Source organism: Polypterus senegalus, chromosome 12, assembly GCF_016835505.1.
Source record: "Polypterus senegalus isolate Bchr_013 chromosome 12, ASM1683550v1, whole genome shotgun sequence".
NCBI classification, from domain to species: domain Eukaryota; kingdom Metazoa; phylum Chordata; class Cladistia; order Polypteriformes; family Polypteridae; genus Polypterus; species Polypterus senegalus.
Window position 1 is genome coordinate 139921244 of NC_053165.1, and position 26373 is coordinate 139947616.

At 38.8% G+C, this 26373-nt stretch overlaps 1 protein-coding gene across 3 annotated transcripts in view; it reads left to right on the forward strand.

The window, feature by feature from the left end:
- LOC120541718 (NF-kappa-B inhibitor delta) overlaps positions 1-26373 on the forward strand; it is a 48420-nt gene that overhangs the window by 15550 nt on the left and 6497 nt on the right. For all 3 annotated transcript variants that reach the window (XM_039773603.1, XM_039773604.1, XM_039773602.1), the window contains exons 3-9: positions 11249-11279; positions 11672-11934; positions 14971-15203; positions 18678-18783; positions 22119-22265; positions 22494-22545; positions 22715-22881. In XM_039773603.1, the coding sequence (XP_039629537.1) occupies positions 11249-11279; positions 11672-11934; positions 14971-15203; positions 18678-18783; positions 22119-22265; positions 22494-22545; positions 22715-22881 (999 nt within the window). The remainder of the gene's footprint in view (positions 1-11248; positions 11280-11671; positions 11935-14970; positions 15204-18677; positions 18784-22118; positions 22266-22493; positions 22546-22714; positions 22882-26373) is intronic.

The following is a 26373-nucleotide window of genomic DNA, read 5'->3' on the forward strand; positions in this document are numbered from 1 at the left end:
AATTACTGTTGATGAAGTACTTGCTGCTCAAGTGACATTTGATGCTTCATTTTAGTGGTCTCACTTGCTAAGGTTCCCCATGTTTAATTGCTTATTTCAATCTTAAAAAGCTGCACTCACTGTATCCACTACTTTATCCTTTCAGTCCCACATCAATAACATCTCCCGGTCTGCATATTTCCACTTGCGTAACATGAATCGTATTCGCCCCTCGCTCACTCCCCACACCACTGCCATCCTTGTTTATTGTCTTGTCACTTCTCGTCTGGATTATTGCAATTCTCTCTTTCTCGCAAATCTCTTTATAAGCTTCAGCTGGTCCAGAAATTCATCTGCCCACATCATTACTAGAACCCCCTCTATTCACCATATTACTCCCATTTTGCAGCAGCTTCATTGGCTTCCAGTTCAGTTCCGAATTCAATTCAAAATTCTCCTACTAACTTTTAAGACTATCCACAACCTCACCCCTCCATATCTGTCTGACCTCCTCCATGTTGCCATTCCCTCCCGTACCCTTAGATCCTCTTCCTTCATCCATTTGACTGTCCCCTTCGTCGTCTTACCACACATTCAGTTGGTCTGCTCCCCAGCCTTGGAACTCACTATCACCTATTATATATTAAAATATTAAATAATTTTCACTTTTCAAATCTAAACTTAAAACTCATTTGTTTAAGACTGCTTTTTCTCTTTGATTACAATTGCTCTGTCTGATTTTAACTTCTGTATTTTACTTTTGTTTGTAATCTGTGTTTTGTCTATTGTTCAGTGTCCTTGAGTGTTTAGAAAGGTGCCTACAAATAAATAAAATGTATTATTATTATTATTATTATTATTATTATTATTATTATTATTATTAAATGACAAAGCAGTCAGCAGTTCACCATCTAGCTTGTTTCAATTTACATCTCTATGTGTTCATCATGCACGGTTTGATTTATTAAAACACAACAGAAAATGTGACAGACTGAAAATTATGAATGATATCCTTGGGAAGGAAAAAATAATCTACGATATAAGAGCCTTACATTGCAGACTAACAAGCCATAAAATTAAATAAGGTCTGATACTGGAAAGGATTGATTTTAAATTAAGCAATTGGGTTGGAATGAAAACCTGTAGCCACTGCGGCTCTCCAGGACCATTGCTCCCCCCTGTCCTAGGACATCAGATTTTGAATTCCAAACCTCTTTCACACTGATTGACCATCTTAACCTGGAGTATGAATAACCTTAAATTTCACAACATATTATATTTAGGATGTTTTGTACAGTATAGGTTGTAAACAAGGCACCCTACATAGAAAGCAAAATTTAAATCATTTATGTGGTGTTCAAAATTGTGCCTATTGTAAATTTAGAACACTTTATTGAAAGCCTTCTCCTTTCTGGGCTGAAAAGATCAAATTTAGGATGTACAAATTATAGCTGTGCAAATTATGTGATGTTTCATTTTTTCATAATTCATCACGTAGGGGAAATGTTGGAAAAGTCATTAAGTTTAATGATTAGCAAATACAATTTATGGTACTTTCACTCATTTCAAACACAAAACCTGGTTATTTTGACCCCCACTCATTGAGGAGTTAGGTGCAGTTCACATTAGGGTTGTTCAGACATTTCTGAGTTTAAAGTGTGTAATGATGGCGCAGTGGTGATGTCAGAAGCTTCTTATGTCCTGTGAGTAATGCATATACTTTTTTGGTATTCAAGAAATGTGCAGGGGGGCAAAAATGAAGAAGGTGAACAGTCATCAATTTCCAATTATCTACAGTATTTGTATTTGCTTGTTACATATGGTTTCAACAGCTGCATTTGCACTATGCTATGATAACTGCTCAGTTAGGACATCATCTTCACCGTGTATCCTGCCCAGTGTCTAACATGGTCCATCCTAATGGATCTTCATGTCAGTTGTTGCACATTTAAGTAGATATTTTGCTTTTAAGAAGAGACGAGACACAGAGCACTAATTGGGAGATTAAAATGTAAACCTCGCTCATCCAGAGTGTTGTCTGTCTGGTATTAACTACCAAGATTAGCTCAGCAAGACTTGGGTGACTTCAAACAAAGTCATACACCGGTATCTGACCCCTTACTACTGATTCCAGATGTGCCCATTTCAGAACCTAGATGGGGGTTCGGTTCTCTTCCTTGAGAAATATTTAAGGAACTGTCTTTATTGTTTGAAACAATATTCTGTTGTTTAGGTTTTTGACCCTAGGTGGTCACTTGTGTTCACACATTGTAAAAAATAAAGCACACACAAAGTTTTGTACATTCGCACTGCATCATATGCAAGTAATCCATAAAAAAACATACATTTAATGAAGAAATCTGGAAAGTTAATTCCAAATAAATGTCATAACTTTGCCTTTTAATTTTCAAATCATTAAATTTCAGAAGTTTGTGCGAAATAATGCTACTATGTGGATGTGTACCCTTTATCAGGTATGCTTGTTTTGGACCCTTGTTCATATCCAGAACTTTCTGAATCTTCAAGGCATGATTTAATAATATGCTCAAATCATTCATTATGGATTTTGGTTGATGCATTCTCGAAAGCATCACTATGTTTCTGCAGATTTGTTGTGCACACAACTATGCTGTAAAACTTCAGTTCCACCTCATTCCAAAGGAACTCTGTTGGGCTAAACACCTGGAAACTGAACAGGCCATTGCAGATGATTGAAGTCACTGACATGTTTGTGGAGCAGCCTGAGGTGATGTGTGCTTTGAGACACTGTGCATTATCTTTCTTGAAATAACTTTTTTAGAAAGAGTAAACTACAGTATGGCCATTACAGTTTTTCTCAGTTGCTTTGGTGCATTTCTCACAACAGAATTGCAGTTCTCAAAACTGCTCGTTCAATTCCCACAACCTTTAGTCAGTTGTGCACATCATAACAGCAATTTCTGGGTGTTTTTGTCATTTTGCAGTTGCTTTAGTTCACTCAGACAGATGCTTACAGTATGTGCAATTCTCAGCTATATCATACATCAGCGGTTGCTTATGTCATGATGATTAAAATGCATTGTGTAGCCCTCTTTTGCATAGTCTTACACACCAGACAAACTTGTCATTTTTTCATTGTGTAAGTGATTGCAGTCAAAAGTGTTCAACAAGATATCATTGGCTGTCAAGTGTATTTTATAGGTTTCTACAAAACTTTTTTTGATTTGTATTCACAATACTAATGATTCCTGCACCACCTTAAATTGCTCTCAGGCGACACATTATTTGGGGCAGGTGTGAGATCTTCTCAGTTGCTTTGGTACATTTCTCACAACAGACTTAACATTTTCATAACAGTGAGTGCATTTCACAAAACATCATCAATGGCAAACAACATCAAAATACAAATCACATTTCAGTATGCATATATTGTTTTCGATGTTGTAATTTTTTTTCCTTCATTTCATATGTTATGCATAAAGTATTGAAATGCATTTTTTTGCTAGACTCCAAGTGCAGTGCATGGTATGTCACCATATACCTGTGCAATCAATAAAATATTCTTCTTGAATCAGTCTCCCACGATCGGTGTTTTGTGTTTTTATGTTTCCTGCCCTTGTCATTCAGATGTTTTGTGCATCAGAAAATGTTTAGATTGTGACAATTTCATATTGATAACATGACTTTACATTTTGGCTGTCATGTCCGTGGACGATGATTCATGGACTTGGCATTTTGATGGCACTGACATATTCAGCAATGTAAATACTTGCTTTTGAGGCATGGATTAAGGATTTTGAAGAGGTTACCTGCTTTTGCTGGTCATCCATGATGTTTTGCCATTTGCACTAAGTGTTTTGAGAAATGCACTCGCTGTTATGTAAATGTTAAGTCTGTTGTGAGAAATGCACCAAAGCAACTGAGAAAAACTGTAAAAGATGCACATGGCTGTCAGCCATACTTAGATACACAGAAGAGTGTTGATGATGCTCACTTAGTTCAAATGGGTACCGGGAATGTCCTTCAGATGCCATTACACTGCCACCATAGCTAGTACCATTGACAGAAGGCAGGACTGATCCATGATTTTATGTTCTTTAAATCTGCTTTTGATTCTGACATCTAATCTTGCAGCAGAAGTTTGGTTTTGTTAGATCAGATATTCTAAATATTCATTTGGCCATTTATGGTCATTACTTTTCCTCCTGTTGTCTCATCTTCATATTCTAAGATGACAGGAGTGGAACCTTCGGCTGCTTTCTCCCATCCAATTCAGTGTGCCTTCTGAAATGCCCAATTGCACATCAGTACTGCAAAGAGCATGTTATTTGAGTATTTGTCGTCTTTCTTATAGCTTGAATGAGTCTGGCCATTCTCATTGGTATTTTTTGTTATTTCATAATTCACTGTAAGTTCTGTACTTCCTGAATGTCCCAGGACATCAGCTGATTGTGAGATGCTAAAACTACAGTGACTAGCGGTCACACCATGGTCAAAGTAACTTACATCATGCCTCTTGCCCAATCTGATGTTTGGTTAAATAACAACTAACCGCCCTGACCATTTCTTTATGGCACATGAACAGCATAGATATAGTTGCAGCCACATAATTAGCTCTTTGTAGGAGTTAGGGATTTGCATTAACATGCAGGTGCATTAAATCAGTAGGACCACATATCTAATTTACATCAACTAAAACTGATCACATGCCATTTCATCCAGAACTATGCTTCCTAAAGAAAAGAAAGATATACTGTATGTATGTATTTTAACAGACCTCACTAGCCATAAACATGGTACATTTAGTACATAACTATATTAGTATTGAAAGGCTTCTTTGTATTCAATATATTTGTTTTTTTTTCTTCCAATTGCAGTTATAATAAACTAGCTGTGTAAGCCTGTGCTATAAAAAGCCCGGGGTCCTAGAAACTATTGAAATTGTCAGAAAAAGAACTGAAATTTAGAGATGTCAGTTAATTGAAAGGAACTACCCTGAACGTCTGTCTTGCAAGTTTCGTTTTGCCGACATTCTCGTATCGTTTGTGTATTAGCGGCGGGATGAAAACTAAAAGTTATGCCGTTTCGCCGTTTTTTTTTTGTTCTTTATTTCACCGTATACAATTTCTTATATTGGAAATTTGTTAGTTTTCACATACCCCTTGGGGTCAGAGCGCAGGGTCAGTCATTGAACAGTGCCCCTGGAGCAATTGAAGGTTAAGGGCCTTGCTTAAGGGCCCAGCAGGGTAGGATCTCTTTTGGAAGTTGACGGGGATTTGAACTGGCAACTTTTGGGATACCAGTGCAGATCCTTAGCCTCAGAGCCACCACTCCACCCTTGTTAGCGGCTAAGCAACTTTGTCTTTCTTCTGTGAGGTTTCTTTTGACTGACATGCTGGCCTCGCTTATGTTATTAGTGGCTAAGCAAGTTTTCTGTTTCCTCGGAGGCAGAGTCCTTACCCTGACTCCACCTCTCACTTCTGGGCCTGACAGACACACACACGCTTCCACACGCAGACGTTTATATATAAGATAACACTCGAATATGGCTTGGAGCTATGAAAAAAATAACACAAGAACATCACGTCTGAAAAAAATATAAATGTAATGGACAGCAATTGATCTCAGATCACACAGTAGTGTTTTCATACCACTTATAGTTTTTAAACTGCATTCCCCTTCTCAGCTTTGCCCAGGTATTTCCAAACTTTGCCATACATTTAAAATGGGAAAAAAAAATCTTCTTCTTTCAGCTGTACTAAAAATAATTGGCAATCCTGATTTTTGTATGAGATTTGACTTACTTGTCAAACCTCTTATGCCAGTCCTGCCCTGCTGTCCCCACAGGTGGGGGCAAGGCCAAAACATGTATGTCAAAAATTTAACTTATGCAGTTTCAAATTGTTTTGACAGGCCTGGGAGCACTCTTTAAATTAACAGTTCTTTATCGTTACTTTACTGTGTAGTTTCTTGTACAACTATTCTTGGCCAAGGAACCATTTCATCTTGTGAAAGGGTCTTTGCATATGAAATTGGTTGTTTGGGTTTGAAAAAATTCCCAATATGTGCACAGAACATTATTGTAGTAGAATACTTCTATGTGGGATCGATGTGCTTGATCATTCAGCTTGGTCCTGCAACTCCTCCCCTCTTTTCATTCGAATCTTCTTTTACTTTATCCATCCACCTCCACTTTGGCCTCCCTCACTTTCTCTTCCCCTGTACTTCCTTTCCCATCGTTCTTTTGCCCACATATTCTTTGTCTGTCCTCATCACATGTCCAAACCACTTCAATCTGCTTTCCTGTACATCCTGAGTTATCTCTGCCACTTTTGTTGTACCTCTGATGGTCTCATTTCTTATTCTGTCCTTTTTTGTAACTCCACACATCCATCTCAACATTCTCATTTCAGCCGCCTACCTCCTACTCTCCCTTTTCTGCCCATGTCTCATCTCCATACATCATTTCTGGTCTTACCACTGTCTTAAAAACCTCACCTTTAACCTTCGCCTTAATTCTTCACTCATACTATACTCCTGATACCTTCTTCCAACAATTCTGTTATTATCTATTCATGGCTATTTATGGAGACTGTTAAACATCTAAATAAATCAGGATTCTTTTTGGTACCTTCTTGTGGATGGTTCCTTAGACAACCAAAATGGTATATCTATGGCATCTGCCTGAACAACATTCAGGGCTTTGTCACCTTTATTTTGTGTTGAGTGTAAAAGGAGTTTTACAGGAAAAGAAATACTGTGAAATCAAAAAGTCAAAGTAATGAGCCGAAAGTGAGGATGTAAAATAAATAAGAAAATCTAAGGATATTAACTAAGAAAGGGCAAAATTATATTTCAAATAATTGACTTATGGTGAAAAGTGCCTATATGGTAACTTTATGTTTACATTTAATACAGAATATACTGTAAAGTATTTTATTCTATACATTTTCAACTCCTATGTCATCCTTGGAAAAGATTTGTTCATACGTCCTTATACTTTGAGATATTATCAACATTTTTATCGCAATGGAGTGTTAACCCTCATTCTCCTTGCTTTCCATTTAGGAAAACTAACATGACTTATGTAAACTACATATGTACACTTTCTTTGCATTTCTTGAAGTATGGCCATATTGAGAGTGTCTTTTCAGTATTATAAAGTAATTACGACTATATTTTTACTCCAAGATGTTTCATGTGACTCCTTGCCTGGTACTTCCCTAGGTTCTTTTTCCTGTCATTTTTTTATTCGATCATTGTCCCCAGTATTTCTATCTTCATCTTCGGTTTCATCTCAAAGTGAGTTGACTGTACATAATTGCACAATGTTGTAGCCCTCAAGTTCAGTTCTGGGTCATCTCTGTGGCTGCAGGTTTTTCTTCCAAACAGTTTTACAAATCCTTGGGTCAACCTGGCATCTAATGGATCTGATCGTTTGAGTGGCTAGGCTTTTTTCCTTCTGTAATTTTGCATTCAAAAGAGTGTGTGATATTTATTTTTACAGGAACTTCAGACATTCCTATTTTTTGCCAAAGGTTTGAATGTTTGACTTTCTTTTTAATGAACATTTCCTGTGGAGTTTGCATACTTCATTGCATTCACATTCTAACAATTAGTACCAAGCAACACAGGCACAAGTGTAGTAGGCACTGAATGCTAAAGTAAAGACATACTTTCACGTAATTAGTAAGGAAAGACGTGTGGCTCTCAAATTCAGTCAATTTAGACATGGGGTCTGCAAAGTCACTTCTGGAGGGCTGCACTGGCTGCAGGCTTTTGATCCAACCCATCGCTTAATTAGAAACCAATCCTTGCCAATAACAGACCTTATTTAATTATATGGCTTGTTAGTGTTTCAACTCTGCCATATCAGGTCATTCTTTCTGTATATTGTAGCTTTTGTCTTCTTCAAGCATATTGTCCAAATGATTTCTAACCTGAAACAGATGAGCCGTTTCTAGGAATGAGATGTTTGACACTAAGGCTACGGAGCTTTTATCAGTTTAATGAATCGCACTGTTTCAAAGCAGTGGACTGAAGCTTGTATTGGAGCTTTACAACCATGTGAGTGATGACGTCTGGAGCGTCAAAAGTCACTGAAGTATTGGCAGCAGTCTGGTTGTTTCAAAGGTTTGCACTGTCCACATTTATGAATGGAAATGTGAAACTACCACTCGTATCTCGTATAAAGAAGTTGTTGAATTAAATTTGTCATCCAGAAGTGTGAAGCTGGCAATAAATTAAAGATCATGCTATACCATTCTTCGGTAGTGTAACTATTACGGTTTCATTAATAATCTAGCTTACCGTAGGCACATTCCCTGAACTTTCTTATGTGTGCCCATTCCCACAAGTACATTCCCTAAACTCTGTTATTATATTCTTTACCCCTGAGAGCAACTATTCTCCAAGTACTGATGGGAAAAATATTAATCATTCATATTTTCTTATAGTAAAAACCCCCCTTACATGATAAATAATTATGAGTCATTGATGACTGATAATCTATTGTCGCATCTCGCCAGTACTTGCCAGCTCTGAGCACTGGTGGATTTTTGTAATCTTAATGGCACTAATGATTTACATCAGCTTGGGCAGGAGTTGCTATCACTATTAGTTGGCATTCCATTATACAAAATGAGTAGCTTTAGTGCCAGCTTTAGGGGAGCCTAGAAAAACAGCAGGCCTACCAGAGTCTCAAATGAATTACAACTCGTGTGGCAGAAGTAAGAGGTCCTTCTGAGAATAATGAGCTACCCAAAAGAGCAATGTAAAGAGCGAGCGTCTATTCGCACTTAGCTCAGGTGAGCACTGGTGCGGTTACTACACATACAATATTCATAATGGCAACAAATGGCATCTTTAGGACCAATGACAACATGATTATCGTAGGATCAAACCGAAGACCCAAATTGCTCTTGGGGTTTTAGTGTTTGAGTGCACCTGTGCGATCGATAAGCCACAAGGTTGAGGGAGAACTTCGGCTATGTCGCGCTCATGTCAGCTATGATTTCTGTTACCCAGCAGATGTCACTATTTTCGAAGCTTTGGATCTTTTTCCGGAACAATCATGAAGAAGCCTTGTCTGTGTATCATTAGTAATTTTTTAGTCTTTCACTTTTTTTTCTCTTCAGAATAATTCCAGATATATATTTTTAACCAGCTAGTTCACGGTGAATACACACAGGTGTCAATGGAAACAAGTTATAATAGAGAACTGCTGGTTCCTTTATCATCTGCATCTTATTGCTAATAAGGAACAGTAAAAAGTGTGAACGCAGCTGTTTAAGTCAAAAATAAGCAATTACGGGTGGAGAATCTTAACTAGTGAGACAACTTAAACGTTTTGCTCATGCAATTCTCTTAAGTGCTTCGACATCAATAATTATCTTCTCATTAAGAACAAAAATCCTGCAGCCGCTATGGCCCCTTTGCAGACCGACCCTGCAGTAGACACCAGCCAAAACTGTACATGTCCGTCCTCACCAGGTTGTGCTTTGAAATGGACTTCTGTCTTCATTTAACACACTGTTAATTCCCTGTTACTGCTTTCTTTTTTCAGTCCAGCTTTTTTTGAAATATTACAAGCATTGCTGTATGTTACACTAGGCTGAATTATTTTTATTTTTCATGCCTTTTGATATTTTGCTTCTTTTGTTTTGGATATTTAAGCCTTTTCTACTACACAGGACAGAAGTAAATGGCACCGAAGTAGCTTCTTCCTTTTGGCATTGTGTGTCATTTCCAGCTGTGCCCACACTGGTCATCCCATAGTGTCAGTATTTGGATACAATTAAATAATAAAATATGACTTAATAAGGTGAATTAGGAAGAGTATGGGAAAAAGGTTCAACATTTAAGGCTATTGCAAAAAACAGAAATTTCCAAATTTCATTTAAATAGAAATATAATACTGAACCATTTATCAGAATGCAAAATAAGCTAAGAAGAAGTAGCTAATTAAACAAGTGGAACATTTAGATGTAAGATTAAACCATTGATTTGTAAAACTGGTGCCACCCTGGCAGTCCAGAACTGAACCTGATAAACCCCTGACCTGGCATGGAATAAATGCAGCAGTGTCGCAGTTTGAACAACAGTTAAGTGACTTGCACAGTGATATGGGATTGGTGATTGAGTTTGTAGTTTTGAGCCAATGAGCCGCACTGCCCGCCATATCTCAGCACAATGCTGAGTGGCATACATTGCCAGTCCTAATTCTACTAATGTACTGCATTTGAACCTGACACCAGCTTTTTATATTGCATGGATATTGTTCCCAAATTTGGTCTTGGGGACCCACTGTGGCTGCAAGTTTTTGTTCCAACCAGATTCAGAAATTAGTTATAATAATTGATAGTAGCTAATCTCATTTAATTCGCTGGTCATTTTTTCTTCTTTATTCAGAAAAGCACAGCAGTATGATTTTTTACATTTATATGAGATTTAGAAATATTTCTGTTTTTGTTGCAGCTTTAAATGCTTAACTCCCTTTTGTTGTTTTACTATTATTTTGCCCTTTTTCTGTGCAGTTTGCTGACTTTGTTGTATCCTAATAATGACAATTAAAAATAAGCAGAGCAGACACCCGGGGCAAACAATACTGAATGATGAAAGGCTGTAAGAATTTCAGCGGCGGACCCGCTAATTAGTAAATGATAGCATTGAATAAGTAGAGCACAAAGGAAAGAAGGATGAAAATATTGTTTAAACATAAAACAACAAAAAAAGTCAGCCCCATATAACTGCCTAGAACATGTCAATAAACATTTACCATTTAGTCTTGTAATTTCTATTTTGATCCCGAAACACTGAGAAAGGGAAATAGTGGCTCATTGTAATTAGGCTTGGAGTCCAAAAAAAAAAGTAGAACCAAAAGCTGCAACCACAGCACTGGTCTGAGTTTTCTGACCTTGTATTATTATAGAGCTCAATAGACCCCATCTCTTAATGCACTGGGTATGCCTATAGTTTTCTTTAGCTGCATTTTATGAGTTCCAGATCAACTGCAAAGTTTGTTTCCTGTGTTGTAACCACAGCTGATTCCGGTCATCCACTCCACAGCTTTACTGTTTGCAAGAGTGAAGCAGAATAAAGAGACACATGTTCGTGTTATGGAGGTTATGACTAAGAGGCATCCTCCAAAGCCTTGCTCAGGGTTTCCTCAATCAGCTGTCACCCCCTCATGTTTTGGTATTTGAATGTCTGATAAATACATGCCAGTTCTGTACTTAGAAATTAGGAAGGATTGTGGGACTAATGAATGGTTTCTTCTTTCTTTCTGTAGGCACCAACACCAGTCCAAGCTGCCCAATCAGGTAATATTTTACATATTAAATTTTAAAATACAAACAGAAATTGAAAGCATTTCTTTAAGACTCCATACTCATGTCTAAGTAAAGAAATGATTAGTAGGCTTCAATTACAGGAAGTGCCGTAACTTGTAGGTGTGCTCCCTAAATAGTTGGTGAGGTTAAATTGAATCAGACTGTCGTGTTACTTATACTGTGGGAAATCACAGGCCATCTAATGCATGAAAGTGAATCGGCCAACTCAAATAAATTGTCATGAAATGCTTTCATGCCATCCACTTCATTACTGTAAAATACAGAGTGGGTGAAACTACCCCAGTAAGTAGTTATGACATTACCATTTAACATGTTTTTGTGATGTCATATATTAATGCACTCATTATATTGGTTGGTTTCAGATCTCAGTTCCCTCCCAGAGAGCATGGGTGCCACAGGTCCACTCCCACAAGCGGCATACAGTAGTTGGCAGAGCCCAATTGCCCAGCAGTCACCTCCATCCCAGCAGGAGTTCTTCTTCCCATCAACTGAGGAGTATTTCTCTAGCCTTTGCCATGCCGACTTCAGCGCCGTTTCAGATTGCAGTGTGCCAATGACCAGCAGCTATGCCCACACATCAACTGAAGAGACGTATACCGGAATGGTGTCAATGCACAGTAATTTTGTAAGTTCTGGCATAAAATATTTTTGCTGACTTTGAGTCAACATGTCATCATTATTGCATTTAAAATATAGAGGCAGACAAATTACATTCAGCTTTAATAAATAGCCATTGCACATTTACAAGAACTAAAGTAGAATAACTCTCTAGTACATCACACTAGTACAGTACTATAAATTTGAAATGTGCAAAACGAGAGACATTAGCAACAACCTTTATTTTATTTGAATAATAGTGTATAGCTTAAAATGTGAAGAAAACACTAAGGCAAATAAAATATTAGCTTGGTGCAAGTGGCATGAAGAACATCCAGAATTATTAGTAGCCTTAGTTATGCTTAAAGTAAAGTAGCCATGGCAGTGTATATGAGCTGTTCACTGAGGACCAAACTCCTAAAACTGCCCTAAGGTCAATTTTGAACTGTATGTTAGATTGGGTGATTGGTTGGTTAGTCAGTTGATTGATTGAACAATTAATAATTTTGAGTAAGCTTTGAGAATAAAGAACTAGGGTTATGTACAGTATGAACATTTTTTCATTTTATTCTGTATATCTTATTCTAAGAAAGCATACCCTCAAAAATGGACTGAGGGAGTTTCAGAGATTTTCTCTTCATTTAGATTTTGTTTGGTATAAAATAGCCCTTAGTGGTTCCATCACATACTGTATATGTTAGATAGATAGATAGATAGATAGATAGATAGATAGATAGATAGATAGATAGATAGATAGATAGATAGATAAATAGCATACCACATAACAGATGAATGGAATGGATTCACGAATATTAGTTTATTTGTCTCAAGGAGAAATGTATCTTTTAAAGTTCAAGAAATGTAGAAATCTCCTTCAAACAAAAACTGTGTGGTCTTCATGCAATTGTGAATTATTTCAACTATATATAAATTGATCTGAGACCTTTCATTGTTATCATGTTAAATTTTGTGTAGGTTATCCATTTACATAATGTTATTAAATTGTCCATAATGTTTTACATGTTTTGTAATTACACATTTAAAATGGTGCTACATACTGCATTACATGCTTTTTAAGTATCACACAATAAGTGTTTTTGTGCTTCATTTATTACGTACCTTGTTGCTCCCTTTTAAGTGATTTGGATTAATTAAAAAAATGTAACAGCTGATACGACGACACACTTTCATTATCTTACTTCTCATCCTTATTTCTTATTGCCAGCTGTGATCTTTTCGACTTTTCTAAATGTATTAATTTAAGACTAAAAACAGAGGATGTCTAGAGACCAGCACTGTGGCACATCTTTTAGGATTTGCCCTCATAGTTTCAGGTTTGGTTCTTTGTTTGCATTGTCTGGATTTCATTTACTCCTAATGGATTCCACCTATTTACACATATGTGATATTTTTTATCTGTACATTTTATATACATACATAAACAAACAATTTTAAACCAATTCAAGGTAGCAAGGGGCCTGGACCTGTTCCAACTGCAGTGGACCTTATTCCACCACCACTAAGGCAGGAAACCAGCCTTAGAAAGTGAACACTAGTTGGTAATTGGGCGTACATACACACACATTCACACACTAGGGCCAGTTTGAAATTTTAATTTTGACCAACCTGGTTTTGGCTATGGGAGGAAAACCAAAGTATCCAGAGTAAAGTTCATAATGACATGAGAAGAACATTATTACAGACAGCAGCCAACACTGGGGGTTCAAATCCTGGGCATTGGATTTTTGAGGCCACTGCAGTTACATACATGCCACGCTAGAATTTTAACATACTGCATCATCTGTATGGCAGCATGGTGGAAGTGTGGTAAGGGTAGTGTCCCAGGTGGCATTGGGCGACCCAGCCGGGACGCCCAGGAGGACCGGAAGAGGACTTACACCTTCCTCAGACCAAGTGGGGGCAACTGCCCTGGTTGCTATAGGGACCATGGGTAGAGGGCTTTGAAGCTCAACCCTGTAGGGGCCCGTGGTCACCACCAGGGGGTGCCCGGATGCCTTGGGAGCCCTGGACCTCGGCACTTCCGCCACACCCGGTAGTGCCGGGGGGAAGACGAGCAGGGACACCCGGAGTGCTTCTGGAGATGCAGCCGGCACTTCCGCCACACTGGGGTGTGTCAGTAGGAGATTGCCGGAATACACCTGGAGCACATCCGGGAGCTTATAAAAGGGGCCGCCTCTTTCATGGGAGGACTTGAGTTGGGTGGAAGCAGGACAAGGTCTGGGAGAAGATCAGGAGGCAGACTGAAGAAAGTGAAGGCATTGTGGGTGTTGGCTAGGACTTTGGGGACTTGGGGGCTGTGGAGCACTTGAACTGTAAATATGGACTATGAAAATAAACGTGTGTGGGGTGATTTAGACATGTCTGCCTGTCTGTGTCCGAGGCAAGTTCCACAGTAGTTAGCAGTAATGTTTTATGGTTCCTTATAGTTAGCACTCATTGTTTTATGGTTCCTCAAACTCTCTAATGACATAAATCCATTCAGAAAATAAGTGTATGTTTAGAACTGAATTGAATATGCAAGTTTATTGGAGGATACCTGTTTGTTCATTTGGTTCACTTATAAGGAAGTGGGAGGTCAGAGCCTGTGCTGGAAGCACTGGCAAGACAGAAAGAGACCCTTTGTTATAGGACACTCTCATGCACACCCTCAAACTCACTCATGCCTGGACAATTCAAAATAACAAAAGGAAAAAAAGGAGGAAACTTCACACAAATACAGTGAGAAAGCATAAACAACATATAGTCTTGTTTCTACTCATTCAATATCAATAATAAATATGATGTTAAAATACAATGAAGTGTTATAATTAATAAAACAGAGCTCAATATCGAAAATTTGCTTGTTAAATTATTGTTTTGGCAAGTCGTTAATATTGGTTTGTAAACATGTATGTGGTAAAAATTAACTTATCAAGAGAAATAATGTCTAATATCACCTCAGCAATGACTGAAACAAAGCAAGAAAGAGGTGAAATCGATAACTAGTGACTGTCCCTCATGCACGGCTGTGTTGTTAACCATGGTGTTTTCTTTCAACCTTCAGCCGTCTGAAAACTCCTTGCCAGGTTCTTTTGCCTCATTTGGAATTATGGCACCCCACCAAACCCCTTATCACTGGAATCCCTCTGTAGTTGGACAGTACCAGACCACAGGTGGCCTTCACATTTTTGGGACATCTCATGTGCAGATGGATGCCGGTCAGCTGGAAACAGCCAGGATGTTTATTCAGAAGATGGATATCAGTAAGAAGCTTTGGCAAGATGAAGATGGTGACACGTAAGTCAGCTGATAACAGGGTAGTCCTACGGTATAAGGGGATTGAAGTCTTATTGACATATTTGCATGACAATCATACACTAATTATCTCCTTTTACACTGTTGTGCTGTATTTTCTTTAATTGACCAACATAGGTACATTAATAGGTTAGCATGTTGCCTCACAGATCTGGATGTGAATGCCACACTTGCTTCTTATTTCTGTTGAGTTTTCATGTTCTCTCTTTGTCTGTGTAAGTTTTGTATGTTTACTCCAGTTTATCTCCCACATCACCAAAGGTGTCTGTGTTGACATATCTGACAATTCTCACTCAGCCTTGTTAATGTAAGTGTGTATTGTGATTGTCTGATCCCTTGTTCACTCTATGAACTCTCTAGCACTGCTGGAATAGACTCTGCTCTCCATGACTCTCCTCCTTTGATCCTAAATCGAAGGATCCAATTGAAGAAACCATTTAAACCCATTGTATTTATTTTGCTGAAACATCCTCCAGAATGCTTGGGATTTTTTTTTTCAAAATTGCCAGGGTGTTCAGTTCAGCTTTATTCTTGATTGTTTGGTTTTAAAATGTTCATGTGTTTCCATTTGCTCCTTTTGGGTCATTCTGTATTGATTTTGAGTTTTTGTTGGGTAACTCATTTCTATAGTTTATTTTTTTGTTTTAATGTATAGTTGTTGAATTTATTTAAGTGTTTTCTATCTGGTTTACATGTAGATTTATTTCTGGTTGTTACCGCATTTGTATTAGAGGACAAATAGACCAGCATTGTCTGGCTCATGCCATCACCACTGCAGCAGTGTACAGGTCAATATGGTACACTTCCTGTTTATCCAAGATTGTGGATGCATCCAAACTTTCTATCATGTTATCTTTGCTGTTTTATGTTTCTGGCTATTGATTCATTACTTTTGTCTTCTGACTATGTTTAGTTTAGTGTTTTGGATTGACTGACCATTAGCAGTTCTCCAGTTCTGAACTTTGGCTTTTGAATAGACTATATTTAATTTCCTGGTCCTTTTTACCTAAATACTGCATTGTTTCCCATCCCTGGTTGGAATAAATGCCAATCTGCTGCATGAAGGACCATTTTCTGGTTTTGTTCCTGAATGCATTTCTCCTTACTGTTCACATGGTGTACTAGGGTTCTTGATTCTTTATTTAACTATACACGTTTGTCTTGATTGACATTGTCAACGTTTCTGAGAATTTTGAAGACATGGACATCAAACTGCCTTCTGGTGTTACGTCTGGTGTTTTGTGAACTCAAGAGGTTTAATTTCCTTAGCCTGGCAGAGTAGGACATGCCATTGAGTCTTGTGGTACTCTGGCCTAATCTTCTCTGTACAATTTCTAGAGCTAGTATGTGCATTTTGACTGTAATCCTACAAAATGCTGCAGATGTGGCCTCACTATTGCACTTTAGACTTTGAGCACTGTGTCTCTTAAAAGTGTTTAATCAATGTAGATAATAGATTATAGGGTTCAAAAATGGTATAACAAACAGCAGCCCCCTCAAACACACACAAGACTCTCTAAAATGAAGAAAAAGTCCTGACTTTGCTAAAGATAAGAGAGCAGTCACAATGCAGCATAATAAAGGCGTATTGCCGAAGGTATGAAGGAGCCCCAGTCGTATTTCTTGACACGCATCTGCCGAAATAATTTGTTGCTTAAAAGTCCTCAATGCTATTGAGTCATAGAGAGAGGGTGTGCAGCATTGTTTGTAATAACCCTCAGTTTATCTTCTCTTCTCCACCACTACTTTCAACGGGTTGAGAATGCATCCCATAACTGAGTCAGCCTCCTTAATCAGCTTGGTGATTCAGTGGGCCTCATTTGAAGTGATGTTATGTGCCCAGTACACCACAGTGTAGACGATAACTCTGGAATTGTAGAATGTGTGAAGGGTGGCATTATCCACTCTGTTACTAGCACCAGTTGGCCTGTCTATAATGTGGACTCCGAAGTTTAAGTAGCAGTGCACCACCTTCACATCCTCTCCCTGAAATGTGACCCAGTATAGAGGCTCATTGGTCTGCTGAATGTCAATATCCTTGATTTCCTTGATTTGTTTAGTGTGGAATTGTTGTAAATTTTCTTTGTATCAACAAGCAAAGTTCTCCACCTGACTCCTAACCGTCGTCTCATTCACTTATCAATACACCCTACTAATGCAGAATAATCAGAGAAATTCTGCAAGTGATATAGCCCAATGTTTATAGGCCAAGGTGTGCAGGGTGAACAATTATTGTTCTTTATATTGTTCCGGTTTTGCTCAAACATTCTTTGAGACTCTCAAACTGTGCAATGTCTAGCTGAAAACGCAAGAGAAATCAAAGAACATAGTCGTCACAGTGTTATTAGCTTTGTCCAGGTTGGACTAAGCCTTGTAGAGCAGGTAGATAGCTGCATATTCCATGCCAATCCTGGTCCCATAGGCAAACTGCATTGGGTCCAACTGGTGTGTCACAAGAGGAATCATATAGTCCAGGACCAGCCTCCATGTGGTCTTCATGATCTGGGATGTAAAGGCTACTGGTCTATAGTCACCAGGTGAAGAGGGGCCTATCTTCATGGAAAGGACGCAATACAGGAGGGTTTCTTCTGCAACACCAGAGCCACACTGACAGACTGAGCAGGTAGCAGAAGACACCATAAACGTTTGTCAGCACAGGCTTTAAGTACTTGAGGACTGACACCATCAGATCCCATAGCTTTTCCTGTGTGCTGCCTTCTCAGTTGTCTCCTCACTTGGTGTTCAGTTATGGAGATCCCATTTTAATGTTCTGAAGTGAACTCGTCAGTGGCCATACCAGTTGAAATTGTCACAGTAATGTGGGAATGAGAATATTGTATGCCTTTAATCTTTTTCAGAGTTTGTTTCCAATTGGTCAGTGGTACCTATTTTGTATTGATTATTGTTATTATCATGTATTTTTTTTCCTGCTAATGGCACTGAGAGATGTTCAATGTTATAATGTATTTTCCAAGTGTTTGTACAGTATATAGGTGCTTGTCAAAGTCTTTCTAAATTCTTTTTGTCGTGTTTATCGGTGTTAGCTGTCCTTCCGTTCTTGGTGTCAAACTTTTAATTTCAAAAGTTTAGTTACTTTATCATGATCAATTGCATTTAAATATCATAGAAAAAGTAAGAGTCTGAACTCAGATCCATGAGGGGCACCCCTATGGTCCATTCTATTGTTATCTACAGTGTTTTCTTCAGTCCATTGGTAGCTTAGCAGCTGTGACATTAATCCACTGCTACATTGCTATACACAACTACTGATTACAAATAAAGTCTCATCATTTCCTCATCTGCAATATTTAAACTGGAATGAAGAAAATTGAGCTGTTCAGGCCATCAGAAACTGCCATTTCCATTACATATGTCCACATTGCCAGCTATGCAGAAAAATGTGTGGGACTCCAGGGCTTTTCATTTTGATAAAAATATTTTTTACTGTTTCAACAGAATTCTGCACATCTATACAGCCAAGGGCCTCAGAGAGTACGTCTATGCAGCTGCTGAGATTCTTCGGGATCTGGGAAAACTGGACTGTAAGGAACACAAAGGGAAGGTAGGTTTGCAAATCGTTGTTCTTTTGTCAAGGCTGTTGGAGTCATGCAAACCAGCGTCTTATGTTTGCATCACATACTCATTGAAAAAGTGTACATCATTTCGGCTGATGTAGTTCCTTCAGTCAGAGCAGCAGAGTGATTTTCACTGCCATCTCACAAGGTCCAGTGGCCTGTCACTACCTGTATGCAGTCTACATGTTCATCCCCTGTCTGAATGGATGTTCCTTCAGGTACTCTGATTTTCTTTTCCAAACGCTATAGGACCTGCATACTAAGTGAAATGGCAATTCGAAACTGACCCCTTTGATGGAGTGGCACCCATATTCTAGGTTGGCTCTTACATTGTATCTGTTGCTGCCTGGAGAGACCTTGACCGTGTAAATCTCACCTGCACTCTGAAAAATAACAGTTCTTTAGTGGCATTTTATGGTATAAGGTTCCTTCTAGAACAATTTCTTGACAAAGCTCAATTTCATTTTGGGAAGCATTATTTGAAAAACTTCTTAATATGTAGAAAAAGCCAAAATCTGTACCGTATGGGAGGCTGCCTAGCAGGACACTAACAGATTATGACCACCTAAACTTTAAAAAAAACCCTGTGATATTATATGTATGCAGTGAGAATCCCTTTAAATGCATGACCTATTGATATGTCACAAATTTGTTATAATTTATTTGTGGTTATTTACTGTGTGGAGCCTGTTACAGATCTAAATAAATAAAGGGCCTTACTGGAACCTTCATGTGGATGAGTCTTTAAGGATCCAAATTAGGGTTCCCCTATGGCATCGCTCTGAATAACCACTCTGGCACCTTTATTTTTAAGAAGGTGAATGAAACAGATTTGAGAATATTATATTTATATTAATAAATTTCTCCACGAAATAATGCATGAAACTGACCCACTGTATGCTTCTTTCCAACGAACGTTTTCCTTTTTTAAAATTTTATTCCAATTCACAGTGTTTGTCTCTGGTTGAATGACTTTATTTCATGAATAAAATTCATGACTGTGCATTTTAGCATTGGCATAACTATACTTGGCATTTGGTGGACATTTTAACACAGTTTTACATATGCAAATTCTGGAAAAGTGACAGCAAATTCATATGAATCTTTTTTTTTTTAATTGCCATTTTTAAAATATTTTTTTATTTAAAATGTTCCCGTGATGTAATGGTGCCCTGTCTAGGGCTACTGCCTGCCCTGTACCTTGTGTTGTCAGAGTTGGCCCTCATGGCCCTTAGGTGGGTTTGAGAATGAGAAGAGATTTAATTTTCAGTACTGTATAATTCCAAATTATACAAATATGTAAATTCTTCATCCAGTGCAGGGCTCTACAAAGTCAGTCCTAGAGGGCTATAGATGCTACAGATTTTTGTTCCAATTCAAATTCAAATTTATGTATTGTTGTCAAAGCACTTATTGTTCATGCAGCATTTTTATAATTAACTTTAGTGGTCTCTCTTGTCAAGATTCCCCACCCTTATTTGTTTATTTTAATCTTAAACAGCTGCATTCACTGTTTTTAATGGCTCCATGTTAGAAATAAGATGCAAATAAGGAACACCCAGTCTTCTAACGTATTTATTCCCAGCTGTGTGTATTCATATTGAACAGTCTACTTTAATAAAATATTTGTAAGGAAATCAAGGGAAAAGTGAAGGACTGAAAATTCCTAAACAACTTAAGGCTACGAATCATTTGGAAAGGAAAAAATCAACAGTATAAGAAAGACCAGACATGGTGGAATGAAAATACCAACAAGCTGCAAAAATGAAACAGATCTGTTATTACCAAAGATTTGTTTCTAATTAGGCAATCGGCCTCCCGGACCGTCTTGAATGTGCTGTATTGTGTCAGCTTCTATTCATTGCAGTTACCACGTAATTTTCAAATTGCCTTTAGTTTTTGGTTTACCTTTGTACATTGTTCTGGACCTTAGTTTCAGGAACAGGAATCTCTGGTGACAGAGAAGTGTCTCATACAATGAATTACTGTCTTGATATTAATTCACTACCTCATAAATATCTACAAAAGAGAGCAGAAAGGTGAACATTGGACTTAAGGAAGTCTGTGCTGCATCTCAGCCCTGTCTGGTAGTTTTCACAGACTAGTTCGTCTTCAGCTGCTTGTGCTAAACCAGTTTATTGATGAAGACTGTGTAACAAAAAGGCGCTATATAGGCGCCTGACCCGACACAGAAAGACACAGAAGCACGTCTAAAACCAACAAGATTTTTATTTTTCTTCACCCGTGGGCACAGGCAATACACAGTCCCAAGCAGCAATCACAACAGCACCAAACACTGTTCTCCTTTATCACCACTCCTCCACAAGCGTAGTCCTCCTCCTCCTCCCGACCCTGGCTCCTCGAGTGGTGGTGGCTGGCCCTTTTTATAACCCACCCGGAAGTGTTCCAGGTGCTTGACCACCTAGTCCTAATTGCACCTCCGGGTGGGGCTGAAGATTCATCCAGCCAGGCTGCTGAGTCCATGCAGCTCCCCCTAGTGGCCATCCGAGCCCCCAACCAGGCTGTGGAGGACTCCATCTCCCATGGAGCCCTGCGGGTGGTTGGGGAATCACCGTCAGCCATGGAGGCTGCCACCAAGCGTCCCGGGGGAGGTACTGGACTGCCCATGGTGGTTTCCCCGGAACATAAGCAGCAGGGGCGTCCCTGCCGGGCATGGGACCCGGCTGTCCTTCACAACTGATAGAGGGTTAAAGCCTGAGGAGTAGTAACTTGCCCAGCGTTTCTAAGCTTTCTGGCGCCTCTAAGCTGGAAGTGGGGAAAAAAGTGACATGACGAAATTATATACGGCATTTTTTAATGGATTTGTGGCACGTGGGTATGCTATGGTGACACCCCATAATCAGAACAAATAGTAAAACAGTACATTTCAGGACACATTGGTACCCTTCTGTGTGATTTTGATGGTAAACTCAATTTAGATAATTAGAGGGAAATTAAAGCAGACTAGCATAACAGAGAAACCTCCCTCTGTCACACAGCTCCCCTTTTAGCGTCTGGTTAGTGGATGTCCCTGAGTTATCATGGTGTGTTTGGCTGTTTGATTGCGTCATTTTATGTGATGGCCAGTGTTCCTCTTGTTTGAGCCTCCACTCACCTTATGTTCTAAATTATGGACACAATAACGAGCGATGGATAAAAAATGATAATATTTAATTCAAACTCCTGTTGATTTATTGGACCAGTTATTTGATGTTTCTGCAAAAGCACAGTAATAGTTTTTTCTAATGCATATAAGAGGAGAACATCTGTCCTGCTAATAGTCCATGATTCATTTCTCTTTTAATTTTTCTTCATGTCTTAGACTCCTTTGCTCGTAGCTGCTACTGCAAACCATCCATTCATCGTTCAGGACTTGCTCTCTTTGGGCTCAGACGTGAATGCTTGTGACATCAAGGGGCAAACCGCACTCCACCTTGCTGCCACATATGGCTTTCCGGCTGTCATTCAGGTACGATAAAGTATGAGATTTGGGGACACTGACGTCAGTTTGTGACTATTTGGGTCCGGTGAAACCCTTCATGGCACAGAGCGCGTTAAATGTTCTAGATAAGGATTGCAAAAATAAGATATGCTCTGGGTATTTATTGCTCTTCTGCAGTTATTAATAAGAAGAGCCCAAGAAATTAAAATATTGTATTAAAATGGATGTATTTATTGAATCTTTTTTTTTTTCTAGGCGATTCTTTCTACAGGTGTAAATGTTAACTTGGAAGCTCGTAATTTTGAAGGTAGGTCTGAATTTCACTTTTGTATTAAAGCAAATCAAATAAAGATCCAAATTCTTAAAGTGCTACTTTTCAGTAATACAGAATCAATTTCTAGTTTAACATACTGAGTTAATCAGTGGCTTTTTTGTTTTTGCGTTTTCTTAATTTCTCCCTTTTCTTAAAATGCCAGGTCTGACTCCACTGCACTGCGCTGTCATTTCACACAGCTCTTCCATGAAGATGCTGGCTTCACAAGATCCAGGTCAACAAACTGATACAAGTCTTGAAACTCAAGCCCATGATAAGCTGACCTGTATTCAGCTGCTTCTACAATATGGAGCATCTACATTTAGCCAGGTAAGAGACAGCGAATAGCACCAGAAGAATCACAGTGCTTCTGTTCCTGTGATAGCTTTTTCAAACAGTTGGTTCCATTGCACCATCCTCATGTTGAGCAGTTGACTGAAATGGGTGAATTGTAACCATGTAAGAGCATAGTGTGTGGCATCCATTCTATTTAACTTATTTACCGTACATACTGTGTTTCCTGCAAGCAGGGTCTATCACTTCCTCGGATCAGTCGTCCTTTTGTAATATCAGCAGTATCTGTCAGTATTACACCCTCTCAGGAACTTATATAAAGCCAAAAAATAATTTTTAATTGGATATATAATTTTTCTGGATACAGGTACAGTATGTGCTCCTGTGTCTTTTTAGTTTGTTTTATAAAAAAGCAAAGACAATGTTCAATATATTATTAATTTGATTTGATTTGTTGTTGTTGGTTCTAAAACTCTTTCAAGGCAGATGTCGACTTTTGTCAAAATTCAGGAGTAGAGGATGGTAATCAGCTGTAAAGTGTGACAAAACTTGCTGTTACATTTTAGTTCGACTCTGTTTGCTGGAAGGAAAGTTAGCTTCATTGATTTAACCTCAATTACCTGTATGTACATGAGTAGCGAAGAGCAAACAACCTCTAAAATGGCATAGACATTTGGCAGGAGACCAAAGCGAATGCACAAAGCAAAATGCTCCTTGAGCAACCTTTATGCTCATTTTCACTGAGTCAGACTCTGACTTGTCGGACTCCGATTTTGATACAAGTGATTGAAAAGGAAAGTGAGGTACCAATGTCAGCTGATCGGTCCCCAGCTGATTGTGGTGCTGAACATGTTCATGCAACTGATGCGCCTACATCAGCGTTCGTCTGGGAGGACCACCACTTACAATGACAAGAGGTACATACTAGATTGTGTTGCACTGTGACTGCCACCGCTGCATTCCTTCTGGCCATCAAGCCAACCTAGCACAGCCACTGCTGCCAGAGATGGAGAACAGCTGCCTACAGCAGCCATAGCATGCAGCAACAGATGTTTTATATCGAATTATGTGTTAAACCATTGCTTTGTGTGCTTTTCAGGATACTGAGTTTTTTGGAAAAAATATTCAGCCCTAAAAGATTTAATGTACTTAATATAAAAATATAATCATTGTCTTGCGGTTTACTCCTCCATCCCCATATCTGAGTATACGAGAAAGCCTAGGGGGAGACCACTCCTGATTTTTCAGTCAGAATATCCAAGTGCTTTTGCTAAAGAAAAGAGCATGTTGGTATTGCTAAGAAATGCCTGACAGCATTTACATTTGCATTATAGTAACTACTTGCTTGAACTCTTGTTTCACGCAAATGAAGAATATAACCTTACCTGCTTCAGTTATTGCATCTTAACATTTCCAAGGATATGTTAGTTTCACCAGTGTGTGGTGAGTGAATATTTTATGAAAGAGAAAATCCCCATGGTGACATTCATGAATGGCTTTAATGTGTATAAGGAAGCACCTTCATTCTTAGGTAATCTGTAACATATCTTAAAGACAAAAAAACATTAGTTATCAACCCAAATTGGGAACAGCATAAGAAACAAAATAATATCAGTGACCTCATCAGATTAGCTTGGCAAAGGAAGCCTCACTTGCCCTGGACATGAAGAGGATCAACAGACTAATAGTTTTTTCCTCAGTTCTGTATTTCAGTACTTCCCAGTATTTTTTCTGTGGCGACACACTGTTTGTAACCATAAAAATTCCATGGCACACCTCTTTTCTACTATCCAAAAAACATGAAATCTTATACATATGGTCAACTGTCTGAAGGGGCGGAACTACTAGAGAAGCCGGCAAAAATGCAGCTCCGAGACCACTTAGTGAGCACTTTGGACACGTTTACCAGCTATTTCACCCCTTTACCTGTTTTCTCTTTGCCCGACTCCACTGACCCGAGGTCAGAGGCAACTTGTATGCTCTCCATTCCCAGACTCTGTGAGACATGCTCTGTAAGACCATGGACACAGGCAGATGGACTCTACCAGTCAGGAGAAGTGTCTGAGGTGCTCTCTAAGTGATGTCTCTGCAAAATGGGGATAACAGAACTGCTTTTAAGCCAGCTTCTCCATGTAGTCTTGTCCTCCTTGGACAGGTCTCAACCACCTGAGGAGTGTGACCATCTCAGGAACACACCCGGGGTGTTATACTATTATTTCCATAGCACACCTTATTAGCTCGTATGGTGCACCATTGCGCTGAGGCACATCGGTTGAAAAACACTGCTGTAGGAGGTGGTTTTGCATGGTTGTTCTTACTTGGTTGAACACTTTATGTAAATATTGATAACAAAAGAGATTCTGACCTGTTTCTGACCTCTGAAGGGTCAGCGTTCAATTTCTTAAAATGTTGAGTGCTTTGCAGCCACATGAGACTGAGCTATAACAGGTCAGTAATGCCTTTAGACATCTACACTGAATGGATCAGCATATTTCTGCTGGGAGCCAAGAGGCATTAGTTATCCTGTAAACCCCATCCCGATGATTTCTAGGCTTGCCTTTGCTTCCCATGAACAAAGACGTCCTAATAGGTGTAGGTCATAAGCTTGCATATTTTAAGTCCATACTCTTTGTACACACTGTTCATCACTACTACCAGTTTGTGTGGTAAAGTCCTCACATCAGCTGCACCTCAGATGTTCATGGCTTGTGGAGGAACACTGAGAAGTCAATCAAGCTATCAACATGAAGGAAAAGTTTCAGCTAGGTTTTCATAGGTGATTCTGATAAAGGATCATTAATGAGTCTTGTTACAACCAAAAAATTGCAGAAAATGGAATAAGACACTATTTAGTTGAAAAGACAGTTGACAATTTGGAATACCAGAAATGGAACTTTAACCTTCTACAGCAATGGCAAAATACGTCAGTCTACATGGAGATTTTATACAATACTTGGTAACAATCTGTAGGTTTCATTGGACTATAGTAATATACTAGTCTTAGCATCAGTGAAATCAGTTAAATTAATGTGCTCATTACTTATGTAAATATGAGATGGACCTAAATGGGCTTGTCAATGCAACTTATGTTGATCATGCTACTGCATGTGTGCCGTCTTAACTAATTTTAACAATAAAGGAATTCAGGAAAACACAAGAGTTAACGAATTAATTAATAAATAATAATAATAATCCATCCATTATCCTAACTACAGGGTCACGGGGGTCTGCTGGAGCCAATCCCAGCCAACATAGGGCGCAAGGCAGGAAACAAACCCTGGGCAGGGCACAAGCCCACCACAGTAATAATAATAATAGTAAATGTCAATGCCCCCTTTATATGTATTTGTTAGAGGCAGATGTCCACTCCTAAAATGTGGCAATGCAAAACCATTAATGAATTGCCACCACAGCTAAACTCCTAATTTTGCTGTTCAGAGTTGAATGAGCTGCTCCTCTGTCTGCAACTTCTGGCAGTCACTCAATTATGATGTGAACTGTTAATGGGGACTCATTCCACACAAGAAC